Genomic DNA, 18292 nt, shown 5'->3' with positions numbered 1-18292 from the left:
CATATATTCTTCAGACTTTCCACTTCCTGGTCAGAAAGTGTGCTGCCAAATGAGTTCTGTTTTACTCACAGACAAAATTCAAACGGTTTTAGAAACTAGAGAGTGTTTTCTATCCAATAGTAATAATAATATGCATATTGTACGAGCAAGAATTGAGTACGAGGCAGTTTAATTTGGGAACGATTTTTTACAAAGTGAAAACAGCGCCCCCCCCTATTGAGAAAAGGTTTTAATATCAAAATGTGTATCAGTCTCTCTGAAACTTCAGAACAATGTTTGCAATGTGTTTATAATTGTTACAAATAAACAAAGGATAAAAATATGTTTCAAATTAAACCTGAGATCACTGCATTTAAATATAAATTCAGTATAGGCAACATCCCAGTAAGCAAATTAGGTATAAAATAGATATTTTCCAGACGTTGAAATCAGGTTCATTTTCGGTTCTGAATTAAAGTTGAAGAGACATAACTTACAGATGTTAAAAATATACATATTTTTTTGGTAATTGATTCTATGGCCAAATTTCAATACATTCTCAATTAAGCATTCATATATTTTTTTTATCAATTTAATATAGGAAAGAGGAGCCAACTGAAGATTGCAGCATATGCTATGTATTATTACTCCCATCTGTCACAAAAGCAACTTATGTTAGCTTTTTCAAAAGCTTTTAAACTAGCAGCGATGATATTCAAAGCAGTCGAATTATCATGAATCAGGATATGACCCAGATGCAGACACAGGAGGAAGGCAGTTTGGTTCTCAGAATATTTATTATTACAAAGGAGCAGGCAAAGGGCAGGTCGAGGGCAAGCAATGGTTCGTAATCCAAGGCAGAGTCAATCAGGGACAGAATGGCAGGCAGGCTCAGGACAGGCAGAAATGTCAGAACCGGGAAGACTAGGAAACAAAAACTTGGGAACAGGAGAACGACGCTGGTAAGACCTGACAAAACAAGACGAACTGGCAACAGACAAACAGAAAACGCAGGTATAAATACACAGGGGATAATGTGGAAAGTAGAAGACACCTGGTGGGAGGTGGTGACAAGCACAAGACAGGTGAAACAGATCAGGGTGTGACACTAATCAAGAATATAAACCAACAGACAACTTCAACTACAATAACATTCTCAGTAACAGTTGCATATATCTTTTTTTGCTATTACCTTGATATGTTAATGTTGATCTACTTAGTTGAATGCACTGACTGTAAGTCTCTCTGGATAAGAGTGTCTGCTGAAAGACCAAAATATAAATGTAAAAAACAAACATTTGCGAAATATGCTGGGTATTATTCTAATGAGCTCTGTCCCTCAAAAGGTACAAATTTGAACGATTCATAGACGTCTTTGATCGGAAAAAAYTAAATAAATAAAAATGAATGTCCGTGGATGTTGAAATCAAGGTTGATCCAGACCACATAAAAAAAAATGACAGCCGGTCCGGACAGGACCAAAAAAAGACGTCCAAACGATATCTGCTTTGGTCCGTGCTTAATGAAATAGGCCTATATAGTTAAATCATATTGAAATCAATTTCATGCTCAATCAATTAAATACAATTTTGTCAATTGTGGGCTACTTTCTATAATTTTTGCCTCACGGTATTTCATAATGTGTATCAACATGTGCGCAATGATGTGCCAAGCCGCCTCAATATTTGTAMCCATATAGGTGATAAATGATATCTCTCTAGGWGCTGATCCGTCGCCAGTTTTGTGGAATAATTCTAATATAAAGGTAAGGTCAGAGAGCAGCACTGCCTTTCTTTTGATCCTATCAGTATCGACCCATTCTCCAATGACGCAATAACCAAACATTCTCCATGGTTGGTGTTTTGGGAATTTGCATTGTTAACACTCATAAGCTTAAAGTAATTGCCCACTGTTTCCAGATTTTTTTATTTTTTTTAAAGGTGCACTATGCAGAAATCACTCTGCGATTTCCTGGTTTCTAAAATTCTAATAGTTCACCTAATTTCAGTTTATGTGACAAAACAAGCAAGTATAGTGTAGAGAATCATTGTACCATCTAAACCGCTGTGAAATATATTTTCCATAACCCAAAATATTGTATTTTCAGSTGTTTGAAGCTGGTGTACAAAAAGAAAGTTAAAGACGTAAAAACTAAACTTGAGAGGGAAGCATAGTAATAGCACCGATCTAGCGCTTCTTAGACTTGCTTTCAATGAGAATGACAYATCTATAACTCACATTTCTATGTGAATTTGATCAGGTAGCCCAAAAAGTTACATATTGCCGCTTTAAGTAAAAAACAGCTTCTCTGTGTTGGAATGGTGTGGTCATACCCCAACAACAGAATGGTGTGGGTGTATATCGGCCATGAAAAATGGCCAGCCCATCCTTCTTTAGACCGCTGATAGGCCAGCCCATCCTCCTCAGGGAGATGACATCATGTTCTATGAGGAAATAGCAAGCATTTTTTAAACAGGCTGTTTGAGAAACAAATTTGTGGTGTGGTTTTTGAATTGTTTTTTTTTTGTTGCTTTGGGTACAAATATGAGTATAGGACGAGTCAATAACATTATATGGATTTGAGATAACAAAATATGAACTTTTAAAAGTGAGATTTTCACTGGGCAGTTACTTTAAGTGCCATCACTATCGGCAAACCTGTCCCTGGCGTGTCGGCTGCTTTTCATCATTGCCATTCAATTAGAGATTGATTACACCTGGGTAACCAAGATATCCATCCAATCAAWTATCTTAATTGATCTATTAAGGGCCGGGAGGAGTGAAAATCAGCAGCACTCAAGATCAGACGGTTCACATTCACATCTAAGAAGACTGGAGGCTAAGCTATGTGCATGTACATCTTCACATACACACCATCCTATTCCACTGTAACAGTTRTTAACCTAATTTGCAAAGAACATGATAGAATTAAACATTTTATTACAACCCAATTAAGTTTTTAGATAGAGGACTATCCATAACACATGCTTTTTGTTTGCGCTGACTGTTTCATGGCTCGGTCACATTTCCCGTAGTAATGAGCCATCTGACCAGCAATTTTCTGGCCGGGGTCCATGTAGGAAATTCTGCACCATGAGTCAGTGCTGAGGCGAGATGGTTCAGATTACTGTAATAAAGCATGGGAAATGAGAGGGYGGGGGAGATGGAGAAACAGAGAGATGATATGGGGAGATAAAGGCCTTTGTTCCAATGCCTGGGTTATTTGCTTTCTCCTCTGATAAGCATGGGTCCATTTTCTTTAGTCCATGTCGATAACGAGCAAATAGGATTCAGAGGACTGCCAGGAAACGCACAGAACAAACATCCTTTTCAATGTCAGTTAGTGTGAGTGTGTGTGTGTGTGTATATACTGTACATACAGAATAGCAGTGTATTTATATAAAGTTTATTTCTGGAATATACATTATCCAAAATGATGTAAACTGAGAGAGCGTGATGAACAGAAACTCTTTTCTGGTTAACCTATTGACTATGTAGCTGCCGATATATCATTACGCTCAGATCAATGGGTCTATTAGCGTCAACACCCTGTAATTTCCAAATACATTGTGAATCTCTATTCTTCCTTCTACACTGACTTTCTGACTATTTTCTTCCTGCAGCGTTCCGACGTTTCATGAACTTCCGGAGGAGATTCTAAGCAAGCTCGCTGATGTCCTTGAAGAGGTAGGTCCTCTGTTGAAAGGCTGTGATGTACACAAAGGTGTTTGCCAAGGCTACACATTTCTATGGAGACAACAGTGTGTTACTTGAATGGAGAATAAATAACTATAGTTGGGGATGATGTTCTCACTATGCTGGAGGCAGGTTTGAGAGTTCTGAACAACTAGGTATTCTGGATGCATGATATGATGTTGATATACTGCATATGATAAAATGTACTTTATTGTCCATTTACATGGAAAATCCTTCTGTGATGTCAACATACAAATACCAAACACAATACAATATATTACATGCAGTACGGAAAACTGTAATGTTAGTACACAAGTCACACATTTACATTTCCACATATTCAGTCTCTGCAGCCTATTGTCCGACCATGTATTGGGCCTGCATCTGTCGTATGTCCCACTGTTCAGCCGCCCGATGGCTGATGTAATGAAACTTGACTAGCTCCTATCCTTACTGAACACTGAACAGCAGCTGAAAACATTGGGCAAGATTGTGTGTGGGGTCCTCTATGATGCGTTTGGCCTTGTCCCTTGCCTGTTTATCATAGAGGCACAGAAGCCCCCTGCACTGCAGCCCGCAGAGCTTGGACCCCAGGTTCACAGTCCGCCTGAGGATATCCTTATTAGCCACTGACAGCCCACCGTAGCAGACCAGGAAACAGAAAGTCAGCACACTCTCTATATGGCAGGTGTAGTAGTTGGAGAGTATCTGGGTGTTGACATTCAGTTGTCTCAGTCTGTGCAGGAGGTAGAGTCGTTGTTGGCATATTTTATTGATGTTGTGAGTGTTGGCATTAAAAGAGAGTGTGCTGTCCATAATGGTTCCCAGGTACTTAAAACTCCCCACTCTCTATGGCTGTTCACCCCCCAGGACTAGGTGGTTCACTGGGTCTGCCTTCCTCCAGAAATCAATGAGCATAAATTGTCTTTTGTTGATGTTGAGTATGAGGTAGATGTTATTGCACCAGTCATGAACCCTGTTTACTTCTGTTTGAAAATGCAGTGTGTCAGGGCCTCCCGAGTGGCGCAGAGGTCTAAGGCACTGCATTGCAGTGCTTGAGGTGTCACTACAGACCCGAGTTCGATCCCAGACTGTGTCACAGCCAGCCGTTACCAGGAGACCCATGAGGCGGTGCACAATTGGCCCAGCATCATCTGGGTTAGGGGAGGGTTTGGGATTTCCTTGTCCCATCACACTCTAGCAACTCCTTGTGGCAGGCCGGGTGCCTGCATGCTGACACATTGGTGTGGCTGGCTTATGGGTTAAGCGAGCAGTGTGTCAAGAAGCAGTGCCGCTTGGGTTGTGTTTCGGAGGAAGCATGACTCTCGACCTTCGCCTCTCCTGAGTCTGTAGGGGAGTTGCAGCGATGGGACAAGACTGTAACTACCAATTGGATATAATGAAATTGGGGAGAAAAAAGGGGTAAAAGTACACCCCAAAAATATGCATTGTGTGTCATAACACGGCACTAGCCATATCCACCCGCCCACCGCCTAGTGCTGCCTCTCAGGGACCTTGTTGCATTACTCTCTATGCACTCTTCACGGTACTACTGGACTGTTATTGCTTTGCAAAGTCTGATTAAGTACATTATTCAGTGGTGCATGACTACCTCGGTAACCTCATTGCTGCTATCCCAGTATTTCAGTTGCATGCCTCCTTGCACTTTCAATTTGCACATTTATACTTGCCATTTGCCTTCATTGCACATGTATACATCCCACTTAATAATATACATTGTACTTAAATGTATCTCTGGTAAATTTTTTGTACTCTTTTATATGCACTTCTGGTCTAATGCTAACTGCATTTCGTTGTACTGTACTTGTTCAATGACAATAAAGTTTAATCTAATCTAATAATGCAACAACACATACAATTGAAATGGAATTCAAATTCTTGAAGGAGTCATTTAAATTCTTGAAGGATTCTCATTGTTCAAATACTTCAGATCATCACTTCTTCGTCAGAGTGATTTTTATACCTGTTCTCTGGCTTTATCTGTATTGCTCATATTATCACAAACAAATTACTAGGGTAGTGAATTGATGACAGCTTCAGCTGTAAGCTAGCAAGGAAAGCAACCGGTATCTTCTTGCATTGTAATGTGTTCTAGCCTGTAATGGAGATTGTTTTGCAAACAGTAATTAACAGCTGCAACATTTCAACATGCCATGTTGTGTTATTCAAGTGTGTTAACTTCTGTGCAGCATGAGTGGTGAGCTAACATGATGCAGCCCAGACTCCCAGTGAGTGAAGTGTTTCCTCAGGACAGGCTTGAGCTAGCAATGAGTAAGTGGGGCAGGCATGGTGCGCTCGTGCTATAAGGGGACATCAGATGCGCTGATAGGCAGACTTGATCCTCTCTCAATCAGTAGACAACGTGAGACACATTTTATAGAAGTTCCGAAAGTTAAAAAAAATACTAGTACCGAACCGTTTTTCATGTTCTAGTATAAAAAAAGTACCAAAGTGTTGGTATATCGTGCAACGCTAGTTCATTTTAGCTATAATGTTTTGGTAACACTTTATTCGGATAGTCCATCTGTAGATGCTTTAGTAGCATTTCAACTAACTATCTACTAACCCTAGCTCTAACATTAACCCTTATCCTAACCCTAAACTTAATCCTTACCCTAGCATTAACCCTAACCTTAACCCTTACCATAACCCTTATTCTAAACCTAACCCTAACTCTAAAATGTAACCTCAGTAAGCAGTTGCTTATCAACATATCATTTGTTGATAGTATGACCATCTGTAGAGCATCTTTGAGCAATCTTTTTTAGCATGCTAATCCTAGTAAAAAGACTTTAAAGTACTATCTGTACTTTACTATGTATATGTTGGACAACTTTTACTTTTACTTCACTACCTTCCTAAAGAAAATACTGTACTTTTTACTCCATACATTTTACCTGACACTCAAAAGTACTTGTTACCTTTTGAGTACGTAGCGGGACCAAAAAATGGTCCAATTCACACACTTATCAAGAGAACATCCCTGGTCATCTCTACTGCCTCTGATCTGGCGGAATCACTAAACACAAATGATTTGTTTGTACATTATGTCGGAGTGTTGGAGTGTGCCGCTGGCTATCCATATATAGAAATAATACAAAAATGGTGCCGTATGGTTTGCTTAATATAAGGAATTTTTAATTAGTTATACTTTTACTTTTACAATTGATACTTATTAAGTATGTTTTAGCAATTACATTTACTTTTGATACTTAAGTATATTTGAAACCAAATACTTAAAACTTTTACTCAAGTAGTATTTTACTTGGTGACTTTTCTATTAAGGTATCTTTACCTTTACTCAAGTATGACAATTGGGTACTACAGTGGTAAAATAAAACAACGGGCTAAAAAAGAACAGACCATCTGACCAACGTTTGGGACATATACTGACTGTCAAACACAATCAAAAACAACGATAATAACATGTTAACAACATGTTTGTGAGCGCCCCTCTGCGTCAGTCAATACTCTTTTGTGTTCACCATAGTACTGTCAATCAGGTGCGGTCATCTCTCTCTCTCTCTCTCTCTCTCTCTCTCTCTCTCTTCTCTCTCTCTCTCTCTCTCTCTCCTCCTCTCTCTTCTCCTCTCTCCTCTCTCTCTGACTCTCTCTCTCTCTCTCGTCGTCTCCTCTCTGACTCTCTTCTCTCGTTCCTCTGACTCTCTCTCTCGTTCTCCTCTCTCTGTCACTCTCTCTCTCGTTCCTCTCTGACCTCTCTCTCTCGTTCCACTCTGACTCTCTCTCTCGTTCCACTCTGATTGCTCTCTCTCGTTCCACCTGACTCTCTCTCTCGTTCCACTCTGACTCTCTCTCTCGTTCCACTCTGACTCTCTCTCTCGTTCCACTCTGACTCCTCTCTCTCGTTCCACTCTGACTCTCTCTCTCGTTTCCACTCTGACTCTCCTCTCTCGTTCCACTCTGCTCTCTCCGTTCCACTCTGACTCTGCTCTCTCTCTCTCTCTCTCTCTCTCTCGTTCCACTTGACTCTCCTCTCTCGTTCTACTCTGACTCTCTCTCTCTCGTTCCACTCTGACTCTCTCTCTCGTTCCACTCTGACTCTCTCTCTCGTTCCACTCTGACTCTCTCTCTCGTTCCACTCTGACTCCCTCATACAGATAACATACAGAGTCACTGCCATGGACTAAAGTACATAAAATTGTATAATTTGAAAGAGGAAATACACAAGGGTATTGTATATTTTGTGACTGAGGAAAATGTCTCTCTTTTCTTGTGTAAATCAAAACAAATCAAATTTTATTAGACACATGTGTCAAGTGTCAGTTGTGCAGAGGTGAGGACGGAGTCAGGCGCAGGACACAGAACTGAGTAAAATAACGTACTTTACTCTGAAAAAATAAACAGCCAATAAATCCACGCAGGGGTAACAAACCCTAACACAAAAGACTAACACAAAACCAGGAACAATCACGCAGAAAGATAATGAGAACCAGAGGGTTAAATAGGGAAATAATAATAACGTAATGGGAACCAGGTGTGTACAATCAAGACATAACAAATGGAAACAGAGACGTGGATCGGTGGCAGCTAGAAAGCCGGTGACGACGGCTGCCGAACGCCGCCCGAACAAGGAGAGGCACCGACTTTGGCGGAAGTCGTGACAATCTGGTAAATGGTGTCACCATAGTCAAGGACTGGCAGGAAAGTTGACTGTACAATCTGCTTCCTGCTATTTCTAAGAAAGAAGCCCTCTATAAATTGTCGCTTTTTAACTAGCACATCCGTATGTTTCTTAAACATTAAATCTTTGTCAATCCAATTGCCCAGATATTTATAGACAGGAACCCGATCGATGGGGGGAACCATCCAATTAATAAATATATAGTCCATCTGAAACATTTTGGTGAGAATTAGAATTAGAGAACAATGTATTTAGTGTTGCCCGCAAGTACAAGTTTTAAACCAACCGAGACTTTCTGTAAGGCAACAAGATCAGATTGAAGCTCTAACATAACTAAGATCCAATCCAGAGGAAAAACATTTTCACCAAGGCAAGGTGTCCAAAGTGTCTCACCCATGGGGCGATAGGGTGTATTAGACAGAGGGAGTTGAGAGAGGTGTCTCAGTGACTCATCCTTCTCATTTCTCTTCCCCTCTCTCCTCTTTCATTACAGACACACTATGAGGATGGAGAGTACATCATAAGACAGGGAGCCACAGGAGACACCTTCTTTATCATCAGTAAGGGAATGGTGAGACCATCATCATCCTCATTGTTATCATTGTCATTATTATTAAGACCATCTTTAATGAAAAACATGGATTGTCACTGCTACGATCATCAACATTAACATAATTAGAAAGCAAATCATCAGACACCGTAATATTGATCAACCAGTCAGGTGTTGTGTGGTCTGGTGCAGTACTGAAAGTGGTTAGAGATGGTGGTAGAGATCCAGAGCTCTCAGCAAGACATGTCACCTTCTGTCCCAGCCAAGGAGCCAAATAAGGTCAACAACTCACCCTATTCAAATTATCAAGATGTACTGTATCTGTCTGTCTCAACTAGTAGAACAAACATCTCTCTCTCTCTCTCTCCCCCCCATTATCCTTCCCTGTCCACATTTGTCTATCCTTCTCTCTCTCAATCCCTCTGTTTCTTTTCTTGGCTCTTCCTTTCCCTTTCTGTCCTCCAGATCATATTACAAGTTGAAGTATCGCTCTGTCCTTTAGATTTATTCAGAGTGATTATGTATTTCTGGAGGACGTGATGTCATACCTGAATACAACAGGCTAATGAATAAAGATAGAAGCCTTAATTAAGCCAAACGACCTTATATATCTTTACTGCTGGACATCCATTGCTCAGTTGTCAGCTAGCTAATGACCTGGTCAGTGGCTCCCCACAGACCATAGCACCAAGATGTCCATATAAAATGTAGAAGGATTTAGCATGCACAGAGATGTCCATCATCCCTGCTCTACATCAGCCTCACTCTGATGTTTAATAATGCAGTGATTAGTGAGCCGTACAGTTACAGAAATGTACATTACAGAAGGCTTTTATGTACAGTGTAGCGCACGGCTTATCACAGTACAGTGATGGCTGAGATTGAGTCTGTCCCATAGGTTCCTTCTCTCAGAATGTGTGATTGCTCACTCCCCCTCATGGATTTAAACTGGTACCCCCACCCCTGTGTCCAGGTGAATATGACCAGGGAAGACAAGTCCAACGGGGATCCTGTCTACCTCCGCAGCATGGGGAAAGGAGACTGGTTTGGAGAGAAGGCCCTGCAGGGGTAAGACTGATAAACCCTCTACCCGCACCTCTCTCTCCCTCTCCTTGCCCTCCTCTCTTCTCTATCTTTCTCTTTACCTCCCTCCCTCTCTTTCCTTAATCTATCTTTCTTTTTCTCTCTACCTCTACCCTCTGTCGTTCCCTTTCATCCTCTTTCCCTCTTCCCCTTTCTCCTTGACAGCTGCTCTGTGGCAATGAATGCTAAGAGATGTATTATTTCAGAATTGTGACTAGAATGCATGTTGTGTGCATTCTCCGCATTAACCACATGCATCTCATGGATCTCCCTCCTGACACAATGTGAAGTGCCTTGAGAACCAAATCTATTGGCACCCTTGCACTATTGGCACCCTCTGTTTTTTTCAGAATGTTCTGTTTTTTCTTTTCAAAACTAGTTGAATGGCATTTTTACTCTAGGAACATGTAACATACCACAGGTAAGGTAAATGAGAATCATTGCCTCCAACCAAATTTTTCTTGATCCTGTAGAGTTGTAAACACCAAAAGTGTTCAATTTAATCTTATTTTAGAATAAATAAATAGTGAAATAGTGAATAGCAAAGAAAATTGCACCGACTCTTTTGCACTGCTTGCCTATGCACACTCACTGGACTCTACCCACACACTCACAATCCTACACTGACACTCCAAACACACACACACCACACACACACACACACACACACACACACACACACACACACACACACACACACACACACACACACACACACACACACACACACACACACACACACACACACACACACACACACACACACACACACACACACACACACACACACACCACACACACACACACACACACACACACACACACACACATGCTCACAAACACAAAACTTTGCCTTAATGACAGCTTTGCAGACTCTTGGAATTTTCTCAACCAGCTTCATGAAGTAGTCACCTGGATGCGTTTGAGCCAGTCATTTGTTTTGTGACCAAGTCCATATTATGGCAAGAATAGCTCAAATAAGGAAAGGGAAACGACAATCCATCATTACTTTAAGACATGAAGATCAGTCAATCCCAAAAATTTCAAGAACTTTAAATGTTTCTCAAAGTGCAGTGACAAAAACCATCAAGCGCTATGATGAAACAGGCTCTCATGAGGACCCGCCACAGAAAATGAAGACCCAGAGTTACCTCTGCTGCAGAGGATAAGTTTATTAGAGTTTACCAGCTTCAGAAATAGGCAATTAACTACACCTCAGATTGCAGCCCAAATAAATGCTTCACAGAGTTCAAGTAACAGACACATCTCAACATCAACTGTTCAGAGGAGACTGTGTGAAACCAATACTAAAGAACACCAATAATAAGAAGAGACTTGTTTGGGCCAAGAAACATGAGCAATGGACATGAGACTGATGGAAATCTGTCCTTTGTTCTGATGAGTCCAAATTTGAGATTTTTGGTGCCAACCGTTGTGTCTTTGTGAGAAGCAGAGTAGGTGAACGGATGATCTCCACGTGTGTGGTTCCCACCGTGATGCATGGAGGAGGAGGAGTGATGGTGTGGGGGTGCTTAGCTGGTGACACCGTCTGTGTTTCATTTAGAATTCAAGGCACACTTGACTAACATGGCTACCACAGCATTCTGCAGCGATATGCCATCCCATATGGTTTGCGCTTAGGGGGACTATCATTTGTTTTTCAACAGCACAATGACCCAAAACACACCTCCAGTCTGTGTAAGGGCTATTTGACCAAGAAGGAGAGTGCTGAGTGCTGCATCAGATGTCCTGGCCTCCACAGTCACCCAACCTCAACCCAATTGAGATGTTTGGGATGAGTTGGAACACAGGCTGAAGGAAAAGCAGCCAACAAGTGCTCAACATATGTGGGAACTCCTTCATGACTGTTGGAAAAGCATTCCAGGTGACTACCTCATCAAGCTGGTTGAGAGAATGTCAAGAGTGTGCAAAGCTGTCATCAAGTCAAAGGGTGGCTACTTTGAAGATTCTGAAATCTAAATTATATTTTGATTTGTTGTAACGGCCGTTGTAAGGAGGAGACCAAGGTGCAGCGTGGTATACGTACATTCTTCTTTATTCTAAGAATGAACACTGAACAAAACTAACAAAATAACAAAACGAACCATGAAGCTATACAAATGAGTGCTGAACAGGCAACTACACATGACAAGAACCCACGAACACAAAAGGGAAAATGGCTACCTAAATATGATCCTCAATCAGAGACAACGATAAACAGCTGCCTCTGATTGGGAACCATATCAGGCCACCATAAACCTACACATCACCTAGACCTACATAACCTACGCTTACAAAAACCCTAGACAATACCAAACTAGCCTACCCACCCTAGTCACACCCTGACCTAACCAAAATAATTAAGAAAACATAGATAACTAAGGTGAGGGCGTGACATTTGTTTAACTCTTTTTTGGTTACTGCATGATTCATATGTGTTATTTCATAGTTTTGATGTCTTTACTATTATTCTACAATGTATAAAATAGTCAAAGTATAGAAAAACCCAGGAATGAGTAGTTGTGTCCAAACTTTTGACTGGTATTGTATATTTGACCTTACTGCTATTAGCCCATACAAATGCATTTAATAGTAGATTCACTACATGGAACAACAGAGAGTCCCCCAAAAAAATCTAAACGAAGTTTGTTCTGTAGTGTGTGTCCTATATCTGAGAGATATTAGAAAGATTGTGGTTGTTAATTTCTTTACTATCAAATTAGGAGAGACAAACTTATCACACAAGTCAGAGTTATACTTTWAAAAAAAATGTATTAACCTATCAACCTTTCTAGGACACACGTTCCGCTAGCGGAACCCCCCCACAACATTCCGCTGAAAAGGCAGCGCGGGAAATGAAAAAATATTTTTTAGAAATACAGTATGTAGCTTTCACACATTAACAAGTCCAATACAGCAAATGAAAGATAAACATCTTGTTAATCTACCCATCGTGTCCGATTTAAAAAATGCTTTACAGCGAAAACACAACATATGATTATGTTAGATCACCACCAAGTTCAAAAAACACACAGCCATTTTCCCAGCCAAAGATAGGAATCACAAAAACAGAAATAGAGATAAAATTAATCACTAACCTTTGATGATCTTCATCAGATGACACTCATAGGACATCATGTTACACAATACATGTATTTTTTGTTCGATAATGTGCATATTTATATCCAAAATATATATCGGAAATTTGCTAGGTTGAATTTGGTTATTTGAGTTACCTTTTTCAGAGGTTGAAATCATTAGTTGATGCCAAGATACTTAAAAATCGGATACCACCTGGAAATTTCTCCCCTGACACATAGACATCTTGGCTCAGTGGCATCAGTTGCCCTCTTTGTGAGGAACATGCAGACTGTTTTTTTCACATTGAGATGCAAACTTGAGTCACTGAGGCACTTTGTAACCTGGACCATTACAGTAGTGAGTTCTTGTGCAGCTTGTTGTTTGCTCTTTGCATGCACATACACTACCGTTCAAGAAGTTTGGGGTCACTTACAAATGTCCTTGTTTTTTGGAAGAATAGGCAATTTTTTGTCCAATTAAATAACATAAAATGTGATCAAGAAATACAGTGTAGACACATTGTTAATGTTGTAAATGCTATTGTAGCTGGAAACGGCAGAATTTTTATGGAATATCTACATAGGCATACAGAGGCCCATTATTCAGCAACCATCACTCCTGTGTTCAATGGCACGTTGTGTTTGTGGGGGTGGGGTTGGTCAAATGATTATTTTGGGTATCAGGTTGATTGTAGAGGGTCTACACACTGCTAAATTATAGTAATTTAGATTAAGAATGCATTAGGATACTGATCTGCAATTATAATCATGATAAGAAAGTTAATACTGGAATTATAAGGATAATTATACTGTATGTGAATATAAATGTACATTCGGCAAATGTCGATGTGTGTTAAATTGAGGGTTTTGGAGGGTTTTGAGTGATTGGACCTATCACTGAGCAATGTCATTCTAAATTTTGGTAGGATAATTAATTGGTGTGGATTATGATTTGTACACTGAATGAACTGAAGGATTGATTTGAGTTTAGTATGTTAATAACTATACGAGTGAAGCAATTCATGTATTATGGATTGTTGTTTTGATTGCTGTTGGAAATAAAGATGTTGACACTATTCTCAGCATGCCCTGGTGAATAGAGAGGGTAAACTCTGATCCGGAGAGTGAAACTGATCCTAATCTATTTTGATCTATAGGCATTGACTTGTAAATAGTAGAATCATGATGCTTGTCTTGGGTCATGTTCATTAGGCACCAATAGAATCCATTTTTACTTAAACCAGGAGTCACTACCTGGATTTGTCCAACAAGATATGCTAATTTTAGTTTATGGGATGGAATAGTTATTTCCACCATGCTGATCCATTGGAGTGTAATAGATAACTAAAGCTTTTTATTTTTTATTAAACCTGTTTGAGGACAAAGGGCGCTGTTATCACTTTGGGGGAAAATCGTGGCCCAATTTAAACGGCCTCGTACTCAATTCTTGCTCGTACAATATGCATATTATTATTACTTATTGGGCTAGAAAACACTTCTAGTTTCTTAAAACCGTTGAATTTTGTCTGTGAGTAAAACAGAACTCATTGGGCAGCACACTTTTCTGACCAGGAAGTGGAAAGTCTGAAAATGATGCTCTGTTCAAGGGCCTACCTATAAATGGGCATGATACGTATGAGTATACATGCACGTCATACACCTTCCCCTAGATGTGAAGAGGAAGTGAGAGAAGAAATGAAGTGTTTATCTTGGTCTGAGGTGGAATAAATCCTCTTGGCACGACGAGTCATCCATTTCCTGTTTTCTGGAAGCGCGAAGATGGACCTGGAATTGCCTTCTGAAAAGCTGTCGTTATAGGCGACTACTATCTTCCGGCTTGATTTATTTGATACATGTCAAATATCATCGTAAGTATGTTTTTTCAATATAGTTTTATTAGATTATTGAACATTTTCGGGACGTTAGGCGTTGTTGTGTTTGTCTGTGTTTGTTGCGCGATGGAGAGCCTCGCGCCACTTGGCCAGTGTGCTTGCTAATTCAAGAGGGAAAAACGAGTTTCTAAATCCAAACAACAACTGTTCTGGACAAAGGACCCCTTGTACAACATTCTGATGGAAGATCAACCAAAGTAGGACCATTTTGTGATGCTATTTTCATATATCTGTCGAACTGTGTACTAGTAGTTTTTGCGCCAGGTTTTGGCCACTCTCTCGCTATAAATAAGCCTTATGTCGAATGAAAGATATTTTTAGAATTCTAACACTGCGATTGCATTAAGAACTAGTGTATCTATCATTTCCTATACACATGTATTTTTTTGTAATGTTTATGAATAGCTATTTGGTCAGAATAGGTGAGAGTCTAATAGAAAATATCGCACATTCTGGAAAAAGATGCTACGTTAGCAAACTGTAAACCACTGATTTCAGCTCTAAATATACATTTTCGACAAAACATAAGTGTATGTATAACTGATGTTATAGGACTGTCATCTGAGGAAGGTTTATGAAGGTTAGTGAAAATTAATATTTTTGCTGGTTTATTCGCTAACGCTAACGTGCCGTATTGCTATCGCTAACGTGCCTTGATGAATGAATGCGGTTGTGTGGTAGGCTATTGTAGTAAGCTAATATAATGCTATATGTTGTTTTTCGCTGTAAAACACTTAAAAAATCGGAAAATATTGGCTGGATTCACAAGATGTTTGTCTTTAATTTGCTGTACACCATGTATTTTTCAGAAATGTTTTATGATGAGTATTTAGGTATTTCACGTTGGTCTCTATTAATTACTCTGGCTGCTTCGGTGCTATTTCTGACGGTAGCTGTGATGGTAGCAGCAATGTAAAACTGATTTATACCTCAAATATGCACACATTTTTCGAACAAAAAACATAGATTTATTGTGTAACATGTTATAGGACTGTCATCTGATGAAGTTGTTTCTTGGTTAGTTGGTTGGTTCTTGGTTAGTTTGGTTGGTTTCGTGCATGCTACCTGTGCTGTGAAAAATGTCTGTCCTTTTTTGTATTTGGTGGGTGAGCTAACATAAATATATGTGGTGTTTCGCTGTAAACATTTTAAAATCGGACATGTTGACTGGATTCACAAGAGTGTATTCTTTCATTTGCTGTATTGGACTTGTTAATGTGTGAAAGTTAAATATTTCAAAAAAATATTTTTGGAATTTTCGCGCTCTGCCTTTTCAGTGGAATGTGGGAGGAGTTCCGCTAGCGGAAACGCCGGGGCTAGAAAAGGTTAAACTCCATTGTGGAATGCACTGCATTATGCATTAAATATTTGATTTCACCATCTATGAAAGATATTGGCCTTGAATCATATACACTATATGCAATCTTTTGTTTTTCTTCATGGGGCTTGTGCAGGTGACTGTTTATCATGACCTCCCCAGACAAATTGGTAGAATGCTTAATATGTGTTTGGAGGTTGAAATGAGAGACAGTGCTAAGTTTCTTGGGAGGAGGCTGAGACAGTGCTATAGCAGCCGGTCAGGTGCAGAGAACCCATGCAAGGAATTATTGCTTTTATGCTTCTTGTTTTATGAAGAATGTATGTATTTTCTACAGGTGAATTCATGTTCTTAAATCTTGTAATTTCCTTTTAAGTTGAGAGGACTCTCAAAATGGCGGAATGTGAGAGAAACTACAAGATTTATGTTATAATACTGTTTATGAATCAAGTGGTTGTTTTCATGCAACAGAATAAAGGGTTGTTAGAACACACATCTGTGTTATGTTCTACTGAGGATGGGCTCTGCGAGATTTAACACTGACAGACATTTATTATGTCTTTGGGTGAATAAAACTAAAGAGACCGCATCCATAGCATGAGTTAATGTTTCTGTTCTATAGCGGTACCAGGGAGAGATGAATCCGGGCCCAGACCCTGGTCTCTACACAATGAGAACAGTTTTTACAGCAGATACTGTCTATCTTTCATACAAATCTTAACCTTGGGACCCATTCCATACATCTGTTGTTTGTCATGAAGACTGAAGGGGGAGTATCTTGGATATAAAAGACCTTTGTACCTTTGTCTCAGGGCTCTCAACAAATCATCTGAGGGTGATTTGTCAACCAGCCATCATTATCATAGAGCACTCAATCGATTCACTTTATATGTGTGTGTTGTAGTGACCTGCTCCCTTATTAACTTTTTAGGGATAGGGGCAGCATTTTCACTTTGGATTAATTGCGTGCCCATAGTGAACTGCCTCCTACTCTGTCCAGATGCTAATATATGCATATTGTTATTACTATTGGATAGAAAACACTCTGAAGTTTCTAAAACTGTTTGAATTATGTCTGTGAGTATAACAGAACTCATATGGCTGCAAACTTCCAAATAGGAAGTGGAAATTCTGAGGCTGGTTGTTTTTCAACTCATCGCCTATTCAAATCCCAGGAAGATATGGATTGTGTTTACACTTCCTACGACTTCCACTAGATGTCAACAGTCGGTAGAACGTTGATGAAGTTTATTACTGTGTTGTGGGGCCGGATGAGAGTGGAATGAGTAAGTGGTCTGGCAGATTGCCAGTTCCTGGTCACGTGCATTCCACATGATATCGCCTTGCGTTCCATAACTTATACAGACACGAAGGAATGCTCCGGTTGGAACGTTATTGGATATATCATATATATCAATAACGTTCCACCGGAGCATTCCTTCGATACCGGAGCATTCCTTCCTTGGATATATATGATAAACAACATCCTGAAGATTGATTCTCTACTCTAGTTTGACAAGTTTATTCGACCTGTGATATAACTTTTTGAAGTTTCATCCGACGTTATGCGTGACTTGCACGAGCGTTTTGGATATGTGTACAAACGCGCTAGCAAAAGTAGCTACTTGGACATAAAATAATTTACATTATCCGAACAAAACAACAATTTATTGTCGAACTAGGATTCCTGGAGTGCATTCTGATGGAAGATTATCAAAGGTAAGGGAATATTTATGATGTAATTCGTATTTCTGTTTGACTCCAACATGGCGGAGAAGTGTTGTTTTTAATCTGAGCGCCGTCTCAGATTATGGCATGGTGTTCTTTTTCCGAAATTTTTTTTTTTTTTAAAATCTGACACAGCAGTTGCATTAAGAACAAGTGTATCTTTAATTCTAGTAAAACATGTATCTTTCACAAAGTGTATGATGAGTATTTCTGTTATTAGATGTGGCTTCTCTGCAATTTTCCTCCGGATATTTTGGAGGCATTTTCTGAACATGGCGGCCAATGTAAACTAAGATTTTTGGA

The 18292-nt window shown here is 39.7% G+C and overlaps 1 protein-coding gene across 2 annotated transcripts in view; it reads left to right on the top strand.

The window, feature by feature from the left end:
• The window catches only part of LOC111977925 (cGMP-dependent protein kinase 1-like), a 193314-nt gene that overhangs the window by 153235 nt on the left and 21787 nt on the right, over positions 1-18292 (top strand). For both annotated transcript variants that reach the window (XM_070448500.1, XM_070448499.1), the window contains exons 5-7: positions 3603-3666; positions 8832-8909; positions 9862-9956. In XM_070448500.1, coding sequence (XP_070304601.1) covers positions 3603-3666; positions 8832-8909; positions 9862-9956 — 237 coding nt within the window. The remainder of the gene's footprint in view (positions 1-3602; positions 3667-8831; positions 8910-9861; positions 9957-18292) is intronic.

This window comes from Salvelinus sp. IW2-2015, linkage group LG18 (assembly GCF_002910315.2).
Source record: "Salvelinus sp. IW2-2015 linkage group LG18, ASM291031v2, whole genome shotgun sequence".
Lineage (NCBI taxonomy): Eukaryota > Metazoa > Chordata > Actinopteri > Salmoniformes > Salmonidae > Salvelinus > Salvelinus sp. IW2-2015.
Note: the sequence above shows the minus strand (reverse complement) of the source record. Positions and strands in the feature narration are given on the sequence as shown.